Raw genomic sequence first — 19,510 nt, forward strand, 5'->3', positions numbered from 1 at the left:
TCATGATGGTCCTTCCTGGCCTTAAAGTCTATGAGATGGGTGGCTAACAGGCTGGTAGAATCAGGGAATGGAGACCCAGCTAAGCATTGGCAAATCTGTCTCTCTCTCTTGTGGGAGGCAGTGGGGTAACAAGGCGAAGCAGTCCTGGGCACCCCAAGAAAGCATCACAGAGGGGTTTTCCCCTGAAAGTGGAATTCTTAATTGAAATCAAAGTAGCCAGAGTTCAAGTAGCAAGGCAGCCAGCCAGTGAACATTGAAGCTATTCCCTTGCAGTGCCAGAATAGTGGCCTAGCATTGTAAAATACGATTGCAATATTAAACAAAGCCACCAGAGAAGAGGCCTTCTGTTTCAATATATGTTTTTTCCCCAAGGGTTTAGCTTTGTTATCCCCTAACTCCAGCCCTGCCTATTAGATCTGCCAGAATCCAGGCTGGATAAAAATCTATTTTTTATTTAAAATAGGTTTTTTTTCTCAAAGCATTTTATCAAAAAAATCCAATCTAAAGATAGTTTTAATTAAGATACATTATAGCTCAAAGATATCTCATCATGGAATAAGGATTATAAATTCTAATTCTATAGTATTAGACAACATATTCATGTAATGTATAACAAAAGTTTTCTAAATGAGTTCCAATAGTTCATGGATTAGGGACCCAAGCTTATGGGGTTCCAGGGGCTTCTGGATAGATTATTTAGGTTAATCTTTCTATCTACCCAATGGGACTCAGTGCTCAGTCTAGAAGATACCATCAGAGATGCTTACTTTTGCAGTTCTCAAACTGTGGATGTGTGTCTCCAGAGGTAGCATGCTGGTTAAGAGCAAAAATGTTTTGAAATAAATAAATTATATATAGAGAGAGATGAGAAACAACAGACCTCAACCCTACTGTCCTGCTGCAAATTTGTGTACACAGGGTCAATCCCTTACCTCTCACTAAAAGTGCAAAGTTTCAGAAAGTTCAATGAACAGAAGATTGTCGGGGGCGGAATAGATCTGGACAAGAAGATGTCTGGAGATAAATGTGAGAAGGAAGGGACAGGCAGTAGAAACAAAAGTGAAACTGTTTGAGCAGCATACTCCAGAAGTCTTGAGGTCTTTCTGAGTGTGGCCTTCACTGATTTGAGATCTACCATGCCATTCTCTCACTAGAAGGGAAAACCTATAAATGGCAGCAGGCCATAAAAGAGACCCAGTTTGGGAATAAGAACCATTCAAGAAATATGTTTGCTGATGATGTTTTAAAGAAAGTCACACCAGTGAACTGGTGGAAGTCATTTAAGCACTTGGATTCAGAGACTGTTGTAGAGAGAATCTCACTTTTAACGGAAGTAGTTTCTTCTACCGGTGTAAAAAGAATATTTTCTTCCTTTGGACTAACTCATTCCAAATTGAGAAATCGTTTGGGACCTGAAAAAGCAGGAAAGCTTGTTTTTCTTTTCCAGATTATGAACAAACAGGAAAATGAAGTTGAAGACGACTTAGTGAGCTGCAGAAGCCAATATTTTAAGTTTCTTGTGTTGACCTGGCTGACAGTCTCAACTTAATTTTTATTATTTTTTTTTAAATATTTCATTTAACTATTTTAGGCAAAAACAATTTTAACAAAAACAAACCTGATTTCAAAAAACTTGAACATTTAACTTAATTCAAAAATTCATATGCTTGTTTTGTTAAAATATTCTATGTTTGCTGTTGAAGAAAAATATCCAGAATACACAACGTTGTTGTTTTAGTTAAATAAAACAATGTAAATGTCTGCCTGGTGATGTTCTCCTCCTAATACAGCATGGCCAGAAAATCCCCCAAATATTAATGATTAACCTGTTGAATTGGAGATAGTTCACCTCCCAAAGACTTCATAAATATCTGCTTCAATTACCTTTGGTAAATGAAATAATCAGTTCTTCATTTTCTGATATAGCTGTAAAACTAATCTGAAAATTTTTAAATAAATCACTTAAAAATGTATAGTGTACCTTCTAAAAATGAAACCTACATCTATCTCTGAGTTGTGAAGAATATGTATTAAGGTTATAACAAGAATGCACTAATGTAGAAATCCATGATGAAATCAAGCCTTCCTGACTAGTGATTTAAATCATGATTTAAATCAAATCCACCCTGCTAGAATCCAAGTCCTGGAGGTTTTATCACAGTCAGTTCTTATGCACAGAAGCCGCTTGTGTTGCTTCTAACATGTGACAGTGTGACCTGTAGGGCCACAGTCTGCCTTTGATACTGACAGCAGGTGCATATGCAAGCATGGATTAGGGGCAGAACGGCCCTGAGAATCCACCTCCTCCCACGATGCCTGGCCCACATCATTTCCCACGCTTGGCTTTAAGAAGGATCTTTGTAATATTTGAATGGTCTCTCCTTTTGCTGAGTGAATGTTGTGCTGGGAAAAGACACAGAGCCTCAGAGACTGGCATTCCCAGCCCACAGGTCACTCCGATGGCCCTGCCTGTTTCAGTCTCTCCTATGCCTCCCACATAGCCATGGCACAGAACGTGGAATATCACTATGGTGTACTCTGTCTGCTTCAGTAACAGTCTTCCACCCTGGTTGTACCACCACCTCCTCCCCTCTGCTTCCTCTGTCATAGGCCATCCCTGAGTTACAGCGCCTGGTGAGAATGGAGCCAGGGATAAGGGCCTCTAGCGACCATACTATCAGTAGTGATAGATAAAAGATTGTTGGAAAGCTTCATCCAAGCCTCTGAGCAACCTAGCGGGAGAACACCACTCTTCTCAAAGCCATCCAGAACAGGTCTCTCACCCAACCAAGGGAAGGGTGCCCTGACCTCAGAACAGAGGTGGGAGAGATCAGGCCATGACAGCAGTACAGTTCCTGATACCTACCTCATGCACGAGCTGCTATAGGAGCTGAACCTGCAACCATATGGGATATCCCATGGCAGCCATGGAAGCAGAAGCTCACTTAAAACTACTGCCAGCAGCGTGACCATTACATCACCAAGTGCAGATCATCTTGGTGACTCAAGAGCCATCGTGGAGAGGAACTTAAACAACAGGCTTGGGACTGTGCAGTGCAGCACAGCCGGGAGAACTGTGCACCAGAACTCGTAAAACTTCATCACTCTCAACCCCAGGCCTGAATTCCAATGCACCACAGACACAATAAGATTTAGCTTTGGAACAGGAGGTCTCCTCCACTTCAGGGTGGATGTGAGCAGCACAGCCACACCACTGCCCATTCTGTCCCACCTTTGCTCAAGCTGCATTGAATCCCAAACTGGACATGGTTACACCAAGGTAGGTCAGCAGGGCCATCCAATCAGATTTGCAGCTATATATGCAAGTCCGGGTCTCCCCCTTAACCAGATCCTGGGTGGTAGATATTCTGTTAAAGACCAACCTTGCATTAACCAGCATGGACCAAAGAGGCGGCAGCTGCAGCGGCACAGGAGCCAGCACACAGAGCTGTAAACGTGGGAGTTTGAGTGGGAGTTTGTAAGGGGATTTTGGGGGAAGACTAAGAGAGCCAGGCACAGGAACAGACATGCTAGTGAAGGGAGTGTGTGGTGGTCTAGCAGCGTTTTGGTGCTCATTTGGGGTTTGGTTTGGTTTGTGTTTCCCAGACTAACAGGACTTAGGTGGGAAGGCTGTGACAGATACAAAGACAACAGTGGTAGCAACTCAAGTAGTGGAAAATACTGGATGTAGAAGCTGCGGCATTTACACGATCCTGGAGGGGGTGCCTGAAAAGAGTTTCGTCTGCATGAAGTGCCGCCTGATAGAGCTGATGGAAGAAAAGATCTGAGGATTGGAGATACAGGTGGAAACTCTGGTTGGTTTAGAAGGGAGCTTGAGCAGATGATGGAGCAAAGACATGAGGAGGTTGAAGGGAAAAGCTCAGATTTGCAGATGGAAGCAGGACCAAAGAACTCTGAGTGGAGACTGCTGGGTGAGGAATGTGGACAGTGGAAGCATGTGACTAAGAGAACCAGGCAGAGGAAAAGACGGGCTAGTGAAGGAGAAAAAGCTCAGGAACAGGTTTGCAGAGTTGGAAAATGAAGAGGCACAGTAGGTGGTCACTGAAGGTGAGAGGGCAAGGAAGAAGAGAAGAGCAGCTAGTCCTATAGGAAGAGGGCAAGAGTCAATGGAGATAACACCAAATATGAGCCCCAGGAGGATACGGGATGGGTTGCAGAGGATTGCAAGGGACAATAGGAATCGGAGGACTTGCAGCCAGAGGGAACAGGGGAATAGACTGGAGAATCACACCATCACCAGGAAAAGGCAGGTCTACATGATTGGGAACTCCTTATTAAGAAGAATAGACAGGACTGTAACCAGAGCTGATCCAGAGAATAGAAGGGTATGCTGTCTTCCAGGTGCTAAGATACGGGATGTAGACCTGAGGTTGAAAAGATCCTAAAGGGAGCAGGAAAGAATCCCCTAATTATCCTTCATGTGGGAACAAATGATACGGCTAGATTCTCGCTGGAACATATCAAGGGAGACTATGCCAGGCTGGGGAAGACGCTTAAGGAAATGGAGGCTCAGGTGATCTTCAGTGGGATTCTGCCTGTTCCTAGAGAAGGGCAACAAAGGTGTGACAAGATTATGATGCTCAGATGGCTCAGGCACTGGTGCTATAAGGAGGGCTTTGGCATGTATGGCCACTGGGAGGCATTCATGGACAGAGGACTGTTCTCTCGGGATGGACTTCACCTGAGTAAAGAGGGAAACAGACTTCTAGGATGGCACAACTCATCAAGAGAGTTTTAAACTAGGAATCTGGGGGAGATAGTTGGAGATGTCCAGGTAATCTCCACGCCAGATTTTAACATTGAGAGGGAAGAAAACGAAGTAAGAAAGAATACAGCTGTGGGTCGGAGAATGGACATAAGGAGGAAGGGCAGTGTACATACCAGTCTAATAGATGATACTGGTGGTAGAATGTCTGTGCCTAATTAGGTAAAGAATGTGAGCGAGGCCAAACAGCAAAAATTAAGATGTTTGTACACTAATGCGAGGAGTCTGGGTAACAAAATGGAGGAACTACAGCTACTGGTGCAGGAAGTGAAACCAGGTATTATAGGGATGACAGAAACATGGTGGAATAGTCGTCATAACTGGACTACAGGTATTGAAGGGTATGTGCTGTTTAGGAAAGACAAATAGAAGCAAAGGTGGTGGAGTAGCATTGTATATCAATGGTGAGGTAGACTGTAAAGAAATAAGAAGTGATGGAATGGATAAGACAGTCTGGGCAAATATCACATTGGGGAAGAAAGCTACTAGAGTCTCCCCTGGGATAGTGCTTGGGGTGTTCTATAGACCATCGGGATCTGATTTGGATATGGATAGAGACCTCTGTAATGTTTTTAATTAAGTAAATACTAATGGGAATTGTGGGATTATGGGAGTCTGTAACTTCCCAGATATAGACTGAAGGACAGGGGCCAGTAATAATAATAGGGCTCAGATTTTCCTGGATGCGATAGCTGATGGATTTCTTCACCAAGTAGTTGCTGAACCAACAAGAGGGGATGCCATTTTAGATTTGGGTTTGGTGAGCAGTAAGGACCTCATAGAAGAAATGGTTGTAGGGGACAACCTTGGTTCGAGCAATCATGAGCTAATTCAGTTCAAACTAAATGGAAGGATAAACAAAAATGGATCCGTGTCTAGGGTTTTTGATTTCAAAAGGGCTAACTTAAAAAAATTAAAGGAAGTTAGTTAGGGAAGTGGATTGGACTGAAGAACTTGTGGATCTAAAGGCGGAGGAGGCCTGGAGTCAAACCAACCTGATCTCCTTCTTTGAGAAGGTAACAGATTTTTTAGACAAAGAAAATGTAGTGGATCTAATTTACCTCAATTTCAGTACGGCATTTGATACGGTTCCACATGGGGAATTATTAGCTAAATTGGAAAAGATGGGGATCAATATGAAAATTGAAAAGTGGATAAGGAACTGGTTAAAGAGGTGACTGCAACAGGTCACACTGAAAGGTGAACTGTCAGGCTAGAAGGAGGTTACTAGTAGAGTTCCTCAGGGATCTGTTTTGGGACCAAATCTTCTTTAATCTTTTTATTACTGACCTTGGCACAAGAAGTGGGAATGTGATAATAAAGTTTGTGGAGGACACAAAGCTGGGAGGTATTGCCAATACAGAGAAGGACAAGGATATCATACAGGAAGATCTGGATGACCTTGTAAATTAGTAATAGGATGAAAATTAATAGTGAAAAGTGCAAGGTCATGCATTTTTAGGGATTAACAACAAGAATTTTTGTTATAAACTGGGGACGCATTACTTGGAAGTAACAGAGGAGGAGAAGGACCTCGGAGCATTGGTTGATCATAGGATGACTATGAGCCGCCAATGTGATATGGCCATGAAGAAAGCTAATGTGGTCTTGGGATGCACCAGGCGAGGTATTTCCAGTAGAGATAAGGAGGTGTTAGTACCGTGAGACTTCATCTGGAATATTCTGTGCAGTTCTGGTCTCCCATGCTTAAGAAAGATGAATTCAAACTGGAACAGGTACAGAGAAGGGCTACTAGGATGATCCGAGGAATGGAAAACCTGTCTTATGAAAGGAGACAAAGAGCTTGGCTTGTTTAGCCTAACCAAAAGAAGGCTGAGAGGAGATATGATTGCGTGTGCACTCTCTAATACAAATGAGAGACACAGAGACAGCGCACGCAACCATATCTTCTCCCTCCATGTTATTTATCCCTCTGATATATATATATCAGAGGGATAAATACCATGGAAGGAGAAGAATTATTTAAGCTTAGTACCAACATGGCCAGTTTATATCCATTTGTTCTTGTGTCCATCAGGAAGTTTAGACATGAAATTAGACGAAGGTTTCTAACCATCAGAGGAGTAAAGTTCTGGAACAGCCTTCCAAGGGAAGCAGTGGGGGCAAAAGGCATATCTGGCTTCAAGACCAAGCTTGATAAATTTATGGAAGGGATATGATATGATGGGATAGCCTAATTTTGGCAATTAATTCATCTTCAACTATTAGCAGTAGATATGCCCAATGGCCTGTGGTGGGATGTTAGATGGGGTGGGATCTGAGTTACTACAGAGAATTCTTTCCCAGGTGTCTGGCTGATGAGTTTTGCCCACATGCGCAGGGTTTAGCAGATCGCCATATTTGGGGTCGGGAAGGAATTTTCCTCCAGGGCAGATTGGCAGAGGCCCTGGGGGTTTTTTGCCTTCCTCTGCAGCGTGGGGCACGGGTCACTTGCTGGAGGATTCTCTGTACTCTGACGTCTTTAAACCACAACTTGAGGACTTTAGTAGCTCAGACATAGGTTAGGAGTTTGTTACAGGAGTGGGCGGGTGAGATTCTCTGGTCTGCGCTATGCAGAAAGTCAGACTAGATGATCATAATGGTCCCCTTCTGACCTTAAAGTCTAAGATTCTATGATTCTTGCTCACAGACCCGCCCCCCCCCCCCCCCGGTCATCCTGGGAATTAACTTACAGCGAGGCAGCATCACCACCTGCCTGCAAGCCTACCTATGCCTCTTCCTCTGCCCCCATGGCCCAGAACACCTGCACACAACCATGTTAGAACTTAGAAAATAAGAAGAGGTTATCTTTTGCGCTCCATAAACTCCAGCTACTGAACTAAATTTCCCAAGTATTTTTAAACAAAGAAAAGGCCTTTAGGACAGAGAACAAACACAGAAATTTCATCTCCGATAAAGAATGTTTCAGAAAGTTAGGAGTCCTCTGAAAACAGAAGCTTATAATGGAAAGTGTTCTGTGACCTCTTCTTTCGCCTCCACCAGCAAACTAGAGCTACAACGAGGATGGGTGTTAATAGGCTTACAAACACGGGCTACTTCTTATTGGCCATGGATGCCTCATCATAAGCAAGGACCAGAGAAATGCACAAGGTGAGAAATGCAACAAGGGGAGATCCAAACTGATATTTACTCACAAAAGATATCATTGGGAGAAGGGGGAGGGGCACCTGAGGAACCACCTGTGTTTACTAGCAAATTGCATTTGATAATCATATACACACAGCTGCTCCAGCTCTTTGCTCCCTTAGGTTTCACGCTGGCCACAGTGAATCTCAAAGCTGGAAAGAGGTGTGGCAGCACAGAGGGAGCAAGTGGTGTGGAAGACACAAGCATAAGGACTGAAGTGAGGAGCCAGGAACGTGGCTGGGGCAGAAAGGAGAGACATGGGAACATAACGAGCAGCAAAAAAAATAAAACGAGGCTTCTCATTTTTAAATCTGATCTCCCTCCCTGAAATTGGAGACAGATGTCCCAAAGCAGGAGATGTACATACATAGCAATACCGCCTGTCTAGTGGTTGAAACACAGGACTGCAAGTCAGGACTCTCCAGTTCTATTCCCAGCTCTGATTTGTTCATGTTCATACTGAGTGATTGACACTTTCCTCCCCATCTGTAATGTGTAATTCACCGATTCATAGATTCCAAGGCCAGAAGGGACCATTCCGATTACCTAGTCTGAGCTCCTGTATTGAACAGGCTAGACAACTGCCCAAAATAATTCCTAGAGCAGATCTTGTGAACAAACATCCCTTCTTGATTTAAGCATGGTCAGTGATGGAGAATCCACCACAACCCTTGGTAAATTGTTCCAGTGGTTAATTACTCTCACTATTAAAAATGTATGCCTTTTTTCCAATCTGAATTTGTCTAGCTTCAACTTCCAGCCATCAGATTGTTATACCTTTTTCTGCTAGACTGGAGAGCCAGTTATTTCATATTTGTCCCCCAGGCAGGTATTTGTAGACTGTGAACAAGTCACCCCTTAGCTTTCTCTATAAACTAAATAGATTGAGCTCTTTGAGCCTATCACTATAAGGCAGGTTTTCTAATCCTTTAATCATTCTCATGGCTCTTCTCTGAGCCTTCCCCACGTTTATCAACATTCTTCTTGAACTGTGGAAACCAGAGCTGGACACAGGATTCCCAGCAGCAGTAGCACCAGAACCAAAGATGTAAAATAACCTCTCTCCTCCTACTCGAAATTCCCTGTTGATGCATCCCAGGATTGCATTAGCTCTTTTGGCCACAATGTCACACTGGGAGCTTGTCTTCAGTTCATTAAGCACCACGATGCCCAAATCTTTGTCAGAGTCCCTGCTTCCCAGGATAGAATCCTCTGTCCTGTAACTATGGTCGACATTTTTTGTTGCTAATTCATCTACCACACAGGGTGCTTGAGACAGAACACTAGTGTTTGTACAACGCTTTGACTTTGGGTTGGTGGCACGCAGAGTACCATATGGGACAATCAAAGTAGCAGTCTTAATTTCTCAGTTGCCTTCTGCCATAAAAGGAACCATTGCTCCAGGTCATGCAGGAAAGTCCATATCCTAGCCACAGGTGCACCTGGGATGCGGGTTTAGCTGGCCCCACCACGGAAAGTGGGGTTGGGCCGGTGAAGAGCTCACTCTATCTTAGTGCTAGATTACAAGATGGGAGGCCCCTGCCCTTTGACACTCATGAACCTTGACCCGGGGCTCTGGAGCTCCCAGGGATGCCTTGTTGCTTTCAGTCATGTAAACACAGGACAAGAATGGGCTCAACAAGCTCACAGTGACCCTGATCCTCTTCTGGTTGGTCTCCGTCAGCACTGTGTGCAGAGTGTTGGAGCTGTAGACTTCAGGGACCTGGCTAGATAGGGAGCTGTGAAGAACTGGGACTTAGTGGGCTGGGGGAGGAAGAGGAGGAGGAGAGGAGCAGCTCAGGAAGAAAGGTAGGACCATAAAGCTCTGTGTGTAAGTGGTTTGACAAAGCGAACCAGCAAAGAACCAGCCCTCTGCAAAGCCTGCAGGGCATTAAGAGGAGCCATATGTGCACAGCACACAGAGAAGGTTCAGGATGTGGCTTGCCAACATCTGGGCTTTTAGTAATAATCACCTTAAAATCCGCAGCCCCATTTCAAGAGGGAGCAAAAGCCAAGTGGCGGCACGCCTTTCATGTGTTGTGAACAAATGATCCTTCATGGTGACATCTCAGCCCCGCGTGAGGAGAACAGAGGGCAAACACAAGCCTTCCCAGTTCGGTCAGAGCAGCCCCTGTGGCTACGGCAAGACAAGCAGGTACCCAGGTGCTGAGAGGACAGAGATGGCTGGATGAGCTCCACCTCCAGCTGGCAGCCTACCAACTCTCCTTCTCCATCAGCACTCCTCATGCTCATCTCTCCAGGCAGCAGCTGTCACTTGGACAATGCTGGGGCATCCAAGTAGCGTCCCTGCCCCCTAGGCCTACTCTACCTCCAGCACACTATGGGGCAGGTCTGTGCCCATGCAATGCTCCCAGAGCGTGGCACCTCCTGTCAGTCAGCACAGACACCAGGCTTTGAAATTTAATCCCTGCCCAGGAGCATGGTGCAGAGGCCAAGCTCTAAGCTGCTCGCTGTGGGAGACAGGAAGTGAAAAGGCAGAAAAGGCACTCAAAATGTTGGCAGGGAGTTTGGGGCACTCTGGCATAGCAGGACTTTTTGCACACAGCTTTGCCAACAATGCTCAATCCCAACCCAGAGTCACACCTGCTATTGCAGTACTTGGCTTTTCCCCAGGCAGCAATTCTGCTGGACCAAAACAGCAGCCAGGGCCACCAGGCACATTTAGCTGGCAGCCTGCGCTGCCAAGAGAGGCCGCATCAATGGGTTCATCTGCACAGTGCCAGGCATGTTCAAGCACTCCTGTTCGGTCTCCAGCAGCGACATTCTCCACACAGGCCTCGCCTGGTTCAGCCGTCCCCTCATTCCAATTAGAAGGAAGCCCCATATGAATGGGCCGTGGGGGGAATCTTTTCTATAATGAGGCACTCTGGCAATGCTACAAAGGCAGCAGTCACATTGCAAACCCCAGGAGCTGCTTTGGGCTATATCACCGAGAGACACGGACAAGCAAACACAAAGCACCAATTCTGCAGGGTGTACTTGCAGCCCCACTTGCTGCTGACATCACCACTGTGCTTGCTACCAGAATGGCCTGGCTGAGTACCCCTGCTGCACCCCTTGCTGATGTCCAGCCAAGGGCAGGACTCCAGGCCTCAGAGGAATTAAATTGGACTAACAGCAGAGTGTACATATTCGCAGCGGGGAAGAACGCAGCTAGCTTAGTGAAGTGCAGGCACATGCTGTCACGGAGTCCCCGGGCGATGCTCTGGAACTGCTCCCTGTGAAGCCAGTCAGGACTCTGGTGAAGTCTCCTCTCTGTGAGCAGACTGTTCTCAGGGCAAGAAGGTCACATGGCTTCCATCTTCCTGGGTCTGACCTTGGAGCACTCAGCATTTTTTGCCCCCTGTGTGCTTCCCATAGTGAGTCCGCCCAGCCGAGGTCCTGGGGAAGCCAGAGGGTCCTGCACCCCAACTTCGCAGTCAGACATGACTCTTAGCCAGCCAGTAAAACAGAGGTTTATTAGATGACAGGAACACTGTCTAGAACAGAGCTTGTATGTACAGAGAACAGGACCCCTCAGTTGGGTCCATTTTGGGGGGCAGTGAGCCAGACAACCACCTCTGCATTGCACTCCATATCCCCAGACAGCCCAAACTGACTCACCCTCTAGCCCCTCCTCCTCTGGGCTTTGTCCCTTTCCCGGGCCAGGAGGTCACCTGATTCCTTTGTTTTCCAACACCTTTAGCTATCACCTTGCAGGGGGGAAGAACCCAGGCCATCAGTTGCCAAGAGATAGAGTATCTGCCATTTATGTACACTGGCCCTTTGCTCTGCAACAATTACACTCCCTTATCCCACCACCTAGAGACTTAGGAAATGCATAGGGGAAACAGAGGCACCCCTACAGTATTCAGAGAAAACATTAAGAACAGTCCCACTTCGTCACACATGCCCATCTGGCAAACCCCATTCCCTGATGCTAGAACCAAAGCATGTCCTCCTCCCAGCCAAGTGAGTGGGTGGGCCTTCTCCTACAGTCTGGCTCTTGAGGTGGTCCATTAGGCCATAGAGAGTGCCAGAGAAGGAGAGGTACAGCAGCTGGAGAGAACAGACAACACAGCTCCTAGCTCCCAGAGATGGACGGCTGCCAATTAGCAACCCACACATTCAAAGCACAACCCCCTTGCGTTGCTCCACAGGGCAAGCTAGGCCCAGGTAGGTCTCCTGACACCACCATTTGGAAGATGGGTAGACTTGCCAACGACTCCCAGAAGCAGCATGGATCACTGGGACTTCAAGCTACTCAAAATACTTTCCCCCCTTGTAGTAGGAAGAGAGCCTGAGACATAAGTCCTTGTATCAGAGGCCTGGTGTGAGGCAGGATCTGCTCAGAGAATCTGGCAAGAACAGGGCTCATATTGCAGAAATATATATTCCTAAGAAGTGCCAAGCACAGAGTACTCACGCAAACATCCCGATATCAAGTGGTACCAAAACATCCCAATATCAAGGATGATACAAAAACATTCCCCAAGGAAACCAGGAACACACTGACCCCTCCTAAAAGATAAGGTCAAGATGACAGTCCGTAATAGAGATGTTTTGATGGAATCAACATGTAAAAGGTGATGGGTGATAACTAGCCATGTTGAGGGGCAGTAACTATGTCAGAGGGGCAGTACTAACTTGTTTGTTTTGGGATATAAAGATGTATCTCAGAGAAAGTATCTTTGTCTACCCTAGGGAGGAATGGAAAGTCCCACCATTCACTAAGATGGTCCATTGTTATGGGCATACATGTATTAGTGGTCTAGTAGAGTCTGCGGGATACTAGTACCATGCTCCATCGACAATAAACCTGGCTGGGTGCCTTCGTCCCTTAACATATCTTGTGGTCATTGGGAGGTTTGCTCAAGGTCTGCCGTGCTGTCTGCGCAGGACTGGGGCAGCACACAGAGGGAACACACACACGCAGCCAAACATCTATGAACATCTAACCACACTAGTGACCCCAACCACTGATCTGGTCCCCACAAAAAAGCAACTTCAAAAGACAAGGTATTTTGCAAATGACTTTCAGAAAGTTTTTGTTTTCAGAAAACTGTTACTGAAATAGTTATTGGAACATTTCATTTCCCAAAAACAGAAATTTTTGGTAAATCCAATTTTGCTGTAAGCCATTGTCAGAACACCCCCCAAAATAATGGTTCCATTTGGATTCCTGCAAACTGGAAACAATTTCCAGATTCTGACATTCTTTGTGAAGAGAAAGTTTTTTCTTCACTTTTCAGGCATCAGAACCTCACCCAGTCAGCCTTGAGGTCACACGAAGGAGCGCAGCATGAGCCTGTAGTATGGCAATCCAGACCAAAGAGGCACTCTGCCTACCTACCAGCCAGGCACGGTGTGCAGAGATCAGACCTGGAACACTGCCAGTTTACATCAGCCTGCTGGAGGCCTGCCCATCCAAGAGCACCCTGGCAGAAAAGCATCTGCGAACCCAGGACCAAGAAGCTATAGGAAGGAGCAATCCTGAGAGGAACAAGAAGCCAGAGCTCGTGGCCTCAGCCTGAGCCTGGGGGTCAGCCTGAGCCCCCTCCTGTTGCCAGTGCACACTGGGAGATGCCAGGTGCCACACAGAGCCATTAGAAGGGACACTAAGGCTTTGGGCAGGAGCAAGCAGTCATTTGATCACACATCTAGGGGCTGGATGCACAAGGGACTTGCAAAGCTGGGTCTGTCCAAGCTCTCAGTAGCTCCCCTCCATGGAGCAAATCAAAGATGTGAAGCTCAGGCCCAGTGTTTTCAGAAGAGTCCAAGGGCCACTTCAGGTGCTCAGACATTGGTCAAGAGAGGCAGGGCTTAGCCAGCACTCACCAGGTTAAGGATACCATGTACCAGTCCCCCAGTGGCTGCTCTGTCCCCAAACAACATGTTCCCTCCACATTGAGCTGCAAAAACTCCTGTTTCCTGAGCACCCAAAAGTGGGCCCCAGTGGCTCTGCCGAGTGCCTGCTTGACTCCCCCACAGCTCCACTGGTGGGAAGGGCAGGTGTGCTGTGCCTGGGGGAACTTGCCACGAACACAATGCCATGGGTGGGGGAGGAGGGAGAGCCTATTCCTGATGCCTTGGGGCTCCTGGACTTGATAACTGGATTAGCAAATAGATGCTCCAGCCTTCCACTGCACACACAACTTCACCAGAGCCTGCAGATTTACATCCTGTTCACACACCTCTGAGGCAAATCCTGTTCCCCTCGCTGCTCCCCTCCACCCCATGACTGCAAAGCAGGTGCCAGCCCACTCTTCCCAACCACACTGCAACTGCTACTCATAGTGCTGAAGGAGGCTGGTTCTCCAGATGTTCCCTGCTTTTTAGTACAAGGGGTCACAATGGCAGGGTTAAGTCACCTGAAAAGCAACACAAATACCACCTAGACCCAGCTCAGGCACTGGCTCAGAACCACCGCACAGAAGGGAGAGCCAGCTATTCTATCACCAGCATTTTCTGCCATGCCCAAGGGGCTCTCCCAGCTGTGTGTGTGGGGGGGGGGGGGGACAGACCCCACACTGCTTAGCTTTTGGGACCTGACAGTCATGTGGAGAGCACAGGTGTGATGTCATCTGGATTTCCTCTGGTGTGCAAGCTGGGAAGTCACTAAGCCAGCAGTAGGGGAATGTTTCTCATTCCTACTCCATCATCACTGTCAGCCTAATGCTCCAGCTCCAATGGGGTCACCAGGAAATCCCAGGGGGCAGAGAGAGAGAGAGCACGCGCCAGGGCAGGGAGGAGGAAGGAGAGAAGCTGACCCCAGTCCCCCCCTGCAGGCTGGTGGTATGAGTCAGGGAAGCTTGTGGCTGTCCCAGGATCCGCAGGAATTGCTGTATTCTGAGCCCCTGCCCCAGCTGTTCTGAGCTCCAGAGCTGTACTGCAGGAAGAGGTGCACAGCTTCCAACAGCAGCCCCTTGAATTGCACTGCTCCAGAATAGAGCAGGGGTGGGACTCCCTCCCCACACAGATCCCTCTTCCACAGCAGATTTATGGCCTTGGGCTGGAACATGCACAATGCAGCTTGTATAGCACTCCAGCCCCCTGCATTTGTGCATTCCTCTGAGCCACCCTCTTGCTCTTCCTCAGGGACTAGCTACCCAGTAATACAGCGATTGTTTAAAGAGGAAGGAGAGGGGAAGTTGAGTCAGATCACATGGCGCACGGTCAGAACTCGTAGAAATAGGAAGTCGGACCTCAGCTAGCTGAATGGTAATGGAAATGTCCTTCGGTTTTCAGCCTGGCCTAGCCACATGGCTGTGGTGGGCCCCAGGCTCAGCTGATGGGTGAAAGCTCTGCCCCATCAGATGGTGTGAATGGCATATCCAGTTCTGCATGGACTGTATAACCCAGGCTGGTAGCTTCAGTGGGGTATCAGCTCAGCCCTATGGCACAGCCACGGGACGCACCATGGGAATAACCCTAACGTCAGACAGCTCCACCTGAAGTCAACACAGGATGAAGTACGGACAATTAGTATTTGTTGTGGACGTGGTGGTGGTGAGGAGATTCAAGAAGCAAGGCCCAAAACAGAAAGGTGTAGTTGTCCCTCTGTATTATAACATGTAATGGTCAACAGGCCACTATTAAAAAACAACACTAAAAGGAACACTAAGGTTCCACGGGGAAGCTCTCTGAAGCCACAAACTGGCTTGGGTACAGCTGCAATCCCAAGTCACCCTCTGTATGTGCATTATGGATTGAGGGGCTTATTACATGGCTACATGTTATTTCTCACATATCCTACATCTCCCCTTAAATCTTCAGATCCACATGGGCAGCATCTGTTGGAAAGATAGAGCGATGGCTGAAAGATTGTTAACGGCTTAATATTAGGGCATCCCATTATCTATGCACACCCAGTACAAAACAGAGAAGAGTTTCAGTCACATACTACTTGCCAAGTTACATTAGACTGCTCTATAGTGCCCATTTTAAGGGTGGGGAGGGTCCTTACAATGGATGCAGAGTTTGCTATAGGAGCCCTCACTTGCAGAATCCGACAAGGATAAATTCTCTCTGGTCTTATCCACCGCCTATATGCAACAGCTGTGAGAACTCAGGAGACATCAGAGGCTCAAATGCCCACCAGTCTATCTATCCTTCCCGTCCTGTGACACCACCCACCACAAGCTGGTCTCAAACTTGGCCAGGTCAGCTCATAGATGAAGAACAGCTGGCTGGAGTTAGAGGAGATGCTGGGTGTCAGAGGAAAGCACTTGGAGCAGCTTGTGGCCATGGTCCAGTTGCTGAGTTAAGACAGTCACACATGGACAAGCCAGTCTGCAATTTAGGCAGCTCCCAGACTCCCTGCTGATGCAAGACTCCCACATAGCAGCATCCATGAGCAATGCGCTGGGTCATCTCTGGTTGGCTAGGAGAGCATGTGCTATCCTGGCTGGCCTCAGTGACACAGGCCTTGGTCCCCACGCACCTGGGCTACACCACTGCAATGTATCTGGGCGTACAACCATCACATCTAAGGAAACTCCAACTAGCATTGCATCTCCTCGGCAATATGAGTTGCCCTTAGCACATCACACTTCTTCCATCTACTTCCTCTAATACAAACAGGGCTGGTTTGTAAATCCACACCCTGTTTTCCCCCTGGGAGTGGAAGGGCGAAGAAGAAAAAGAAACGAGGACCAGAAGTGGCAGAGGCTCCCTCGGTCACTATGTCTCGCTATACACAGAGATAGGCATAATACAAGAGCCCGAACAAACCTAGGTAGACAAAGGAGTCCCCGAGTTCAATATGAGTTTAATCCCTGTTCATTAGACTGTAATAGACTCGGTCTCGAAGGTACCTATCTACTCACCTGCCCCTCCCAGGTCCCGCTCCATTCCCCTTCCCTTCCTGGGTTCCTCGGACCCCTTCTGACCCCTGCTTCAGGGCTGAGCCGAGAGGTGGGGAAAAGAGAGAAACCTACAAAGGGGCACAGGAAGGGCACACGCTGAAGTAGAACATGTCTATGCACTTCTCTGTACCGGCATAGAGCAGCTTCTAGGGGTTTGCACTATATTTTGATTAGTGCTGAAGCACAATGCCTGCATTAGGTGTAGAGCTCTCCCCCCACAGCTGAGATAGCAGTTAGCTCTCCTTTATAAGCCCGATTTTTCAAACCCCCCTCCCTGCATCCGCTCCAAAAATAATCCAGCTTTCTGGAGGTTTTGCCTGTTGCATCTCCTCCCAGGCCTGAGTCTTCCTGGGAAGATACAGATGTTTGGAAGATGGAGCTGTAGTTTACACGTTACACGCTTTGGGCTCCTGGTCTCTAGCAGCCAGGCCTGAAGCCCCACACTTGCTACGTTCCATAGGACTCCTGGAGCAGATCTCAGTACTTGAGGCAGAGTTAATGAGGGAGCTAAGAGATAACATTTCTTCTTGTCCTGTCTCCTCATTATGAATTTCTGTATGTTTGTAACCTGGCTTCTGGGCTCAGCCCAGAGATTTGAGAGGGAGGAATCTGCAGCGAGGAATGGGGCATGGGAGAGACAGGGGCAGATGAAAGAGCAGCACTCTCAGAAAGTTGAGGTTTCTAGGGGTGGCAGGACACTAGCAAAGCATGGAGAGTGCAGGGAACCCCAGGAGCAAGAAGTGTACCTGGAATGGGGGCCAGGAGGAGACAGCAGGGAAGTGGGTCCTGCTTACAAGGAGCGTGCATGTCACCTGGGGAGACAGAGAGCTTAACATCTCCCATACAAAAAACCCCTCCCTTTCTCCTCCACCACCCCATAGTCCATGCAGTATAACCATCCCACCCCCAGATCCGCTCACTTTAGTGGGGGGGAGCTAAGTCTTGGGGAGGCGGGGGCCATGGAAGTCCCACATAAACCTTGGGGGTGGCTTTAAAAAGCACATTTTACTTGAGTCGTGTCGCCAAAGACCCTTGCTAACCAAAGAGCCACGGCTGAGAACATACAGCCGACACCCATGTTCGATGTCTCTGAAAGTCCCACATACTAGGCAGACCTGCTCACTGCCACACAGAGACGCTACCAGGTCCCCTTATCACACGAATCCCTCTCCCGCTGCCCAGCCAACACCACTCTCACAAATCTAAGCTCTCTAGGACAGTGACCATCAACTTATGTGTTCGTACAGCACCTAGCACAACAGGGCCTTGGTCCAGCAGGGCACTAGGACTCCTATGCACTCCAGCCTCACAATAAATAATACTAACCTCTGAATAAATTCATGTCCTACTCCAAAAAGCCATTTCCACCATTCACCTGGTAACCTGGGGCCCAACTTGGCATGCCTTTTGCCAACTGTACTGCTGCTTCTCAGCCAGGCATCTCTTTCCTGCCAGTAGGAAGCCTCCATCCCTCTCGGTGGCAGCACTGAAGCCTGCAGTCCTCTCTGCAGAACAGGCTCAGCACTGGCAGTATGTGGTTTCCTCACACAACGGTCTACACAAAACACAGGCCACCAAATATCAACAGCAATTAGTCCCTACAAACTGTGGTCAGCCCATAATCATACTAGGAAGCTAGTTCTTTAGCTCAGGTGATACAGGTCTTTGCTTTTATATCCAGAGGTTCTAGGTTCAGACCCCACAGCTGTCCCAAAGAGGGGCATTGTTACACTGGCTATGCTGCCTGTCACCACAAGACCACAAAATGCTCCCAGAGCCAGGAAGAAAAATCAAGAACCCTGCTACCCAGTGTCTCACTGCTGTTATGCACTGGTGTTATCCACTTGGCATTGTCCATACTGGGTCTCCCTGTATGGGCTGCCTGGATAGAGGATAAAAGCATGCTCCCCCTGCTGTGGCTAGAGTAGAAGAGGGCTGGGCATCTAAAGGCTGTTGGTTCAAACCCTGCTAATAACCCACGTGAGAATGAAAAAAATTACATCTAGGTATATAAGTTAGCACAGGGGCCTTGGAGTATTATTACAAGGACTTTACATTGCAGACCACCAATTTAGAAGGCATCTGTTTTACTATTGCATATTCACTTGTATTTCTTTAACGGGAATTGTCCATTTAATCAAGGGCTTGCCAGACTGAGAGGCGCATTGGAGGGGGATATTTTGCCACTCCCAGCAGCATGTGCAGAAAGGGTCGAGATCCTGTCTGTGTCAGCTCCACAAAGGTCAGAACTGGATTTAATAAACATCTCTTTCCAGAAAGTAGCCTCCCTCCGAAAGATGTCACACTGTCACATATAGGTGGGTTTGATGCCTCGGGACACAGAGCCTTTTGCCTGGAGGCAAAAAAGTTCGAAAACCACTGCTCTAGAGGAACTGTGGGAGCTAGAAAGAGGAAGGAGAAGCAGAGAAGACACTGTTAAATAAATAAATGGATATTTAAAGAGTAACAAGGAATCTTTAAGAGTGGGGAATCTGCGCCAGCTCCCCCATGACAAAGTGCAGGTCAGGGTTCTTTTATCTCAAGGCTTCAGCAGTTTAAAAGGTCTGGCTTTTGATTTCATGCTAAGAATGCAAACCACAGTGTGCAGATCAAAACTAAAAACTCACAAGGTTTTCCCTGGAGCCAACTTTTCTGCTTCCCATCAGCCTGATCAAGAAAAATTCAGAGGCACTAAGAGCTGTGATGCTAG

The 19,510-nt window shown here is 47.5% G+C and overlaps 1 protein-coding gene across 12 annotated transcripts in view; it reads right to left on the reverse strand.

The window, feature by feature from the left end:
• Nucleotides 1-19,510, reverse strand: part of NOS1AP (nitric oxide synthase 1 adaptor protein) — a 175,263-nt gene that overhangs the window by 146,741 nt on the left and 9,012 nt on the right. For 6 of the 12 annotated variants that reach the window (XM_073356234.1, XM_073356233.1, XM_073356230.1 and 3 more), the window contains exons 1-2: nucleotides 17,547-17,610; nucleotides 16,762-16,868 (exon numbers count right to left, since the gene is read on the reverse strand). The exons of 5 other annotated variants lie outside the window; for them this stretch is intronic. In XM_073356234.1, coding sequence (XP_073212335.1) covers nucleotides 16,762-16,868; nucleotides 17,547-17,607 — 168 coding nt within the window. In that variant the 5' untranslated portion in view covers nucleotides 17,608-17,610. Of the gene's footprint in view, nucleotides 1-16,761; nucleotides 16,869-17,546; nucleotides 17,611-19,510 lie in introns of those variants that run through there. One more of the 12 variants, XM_073356237.1, reaches the window with a different exon arrangement.

The sequence above is a fragment of the Lepidochelys kempii genome, chromosome 8, assembly GCF_965140265.1.
Source record: "Lepidochelys kempii isolate rLepKem1 chromosome 8, rLepKem1.hap2, whole genome shotgun sequence".
In the NCBI taxonomy this organism is placed as follows: domain Eukaryota; kingdom Metazoa; phylum Chordata; order Testudines; family Cheloniidae; genus Lepidochelys; species Lepidochelys kempii.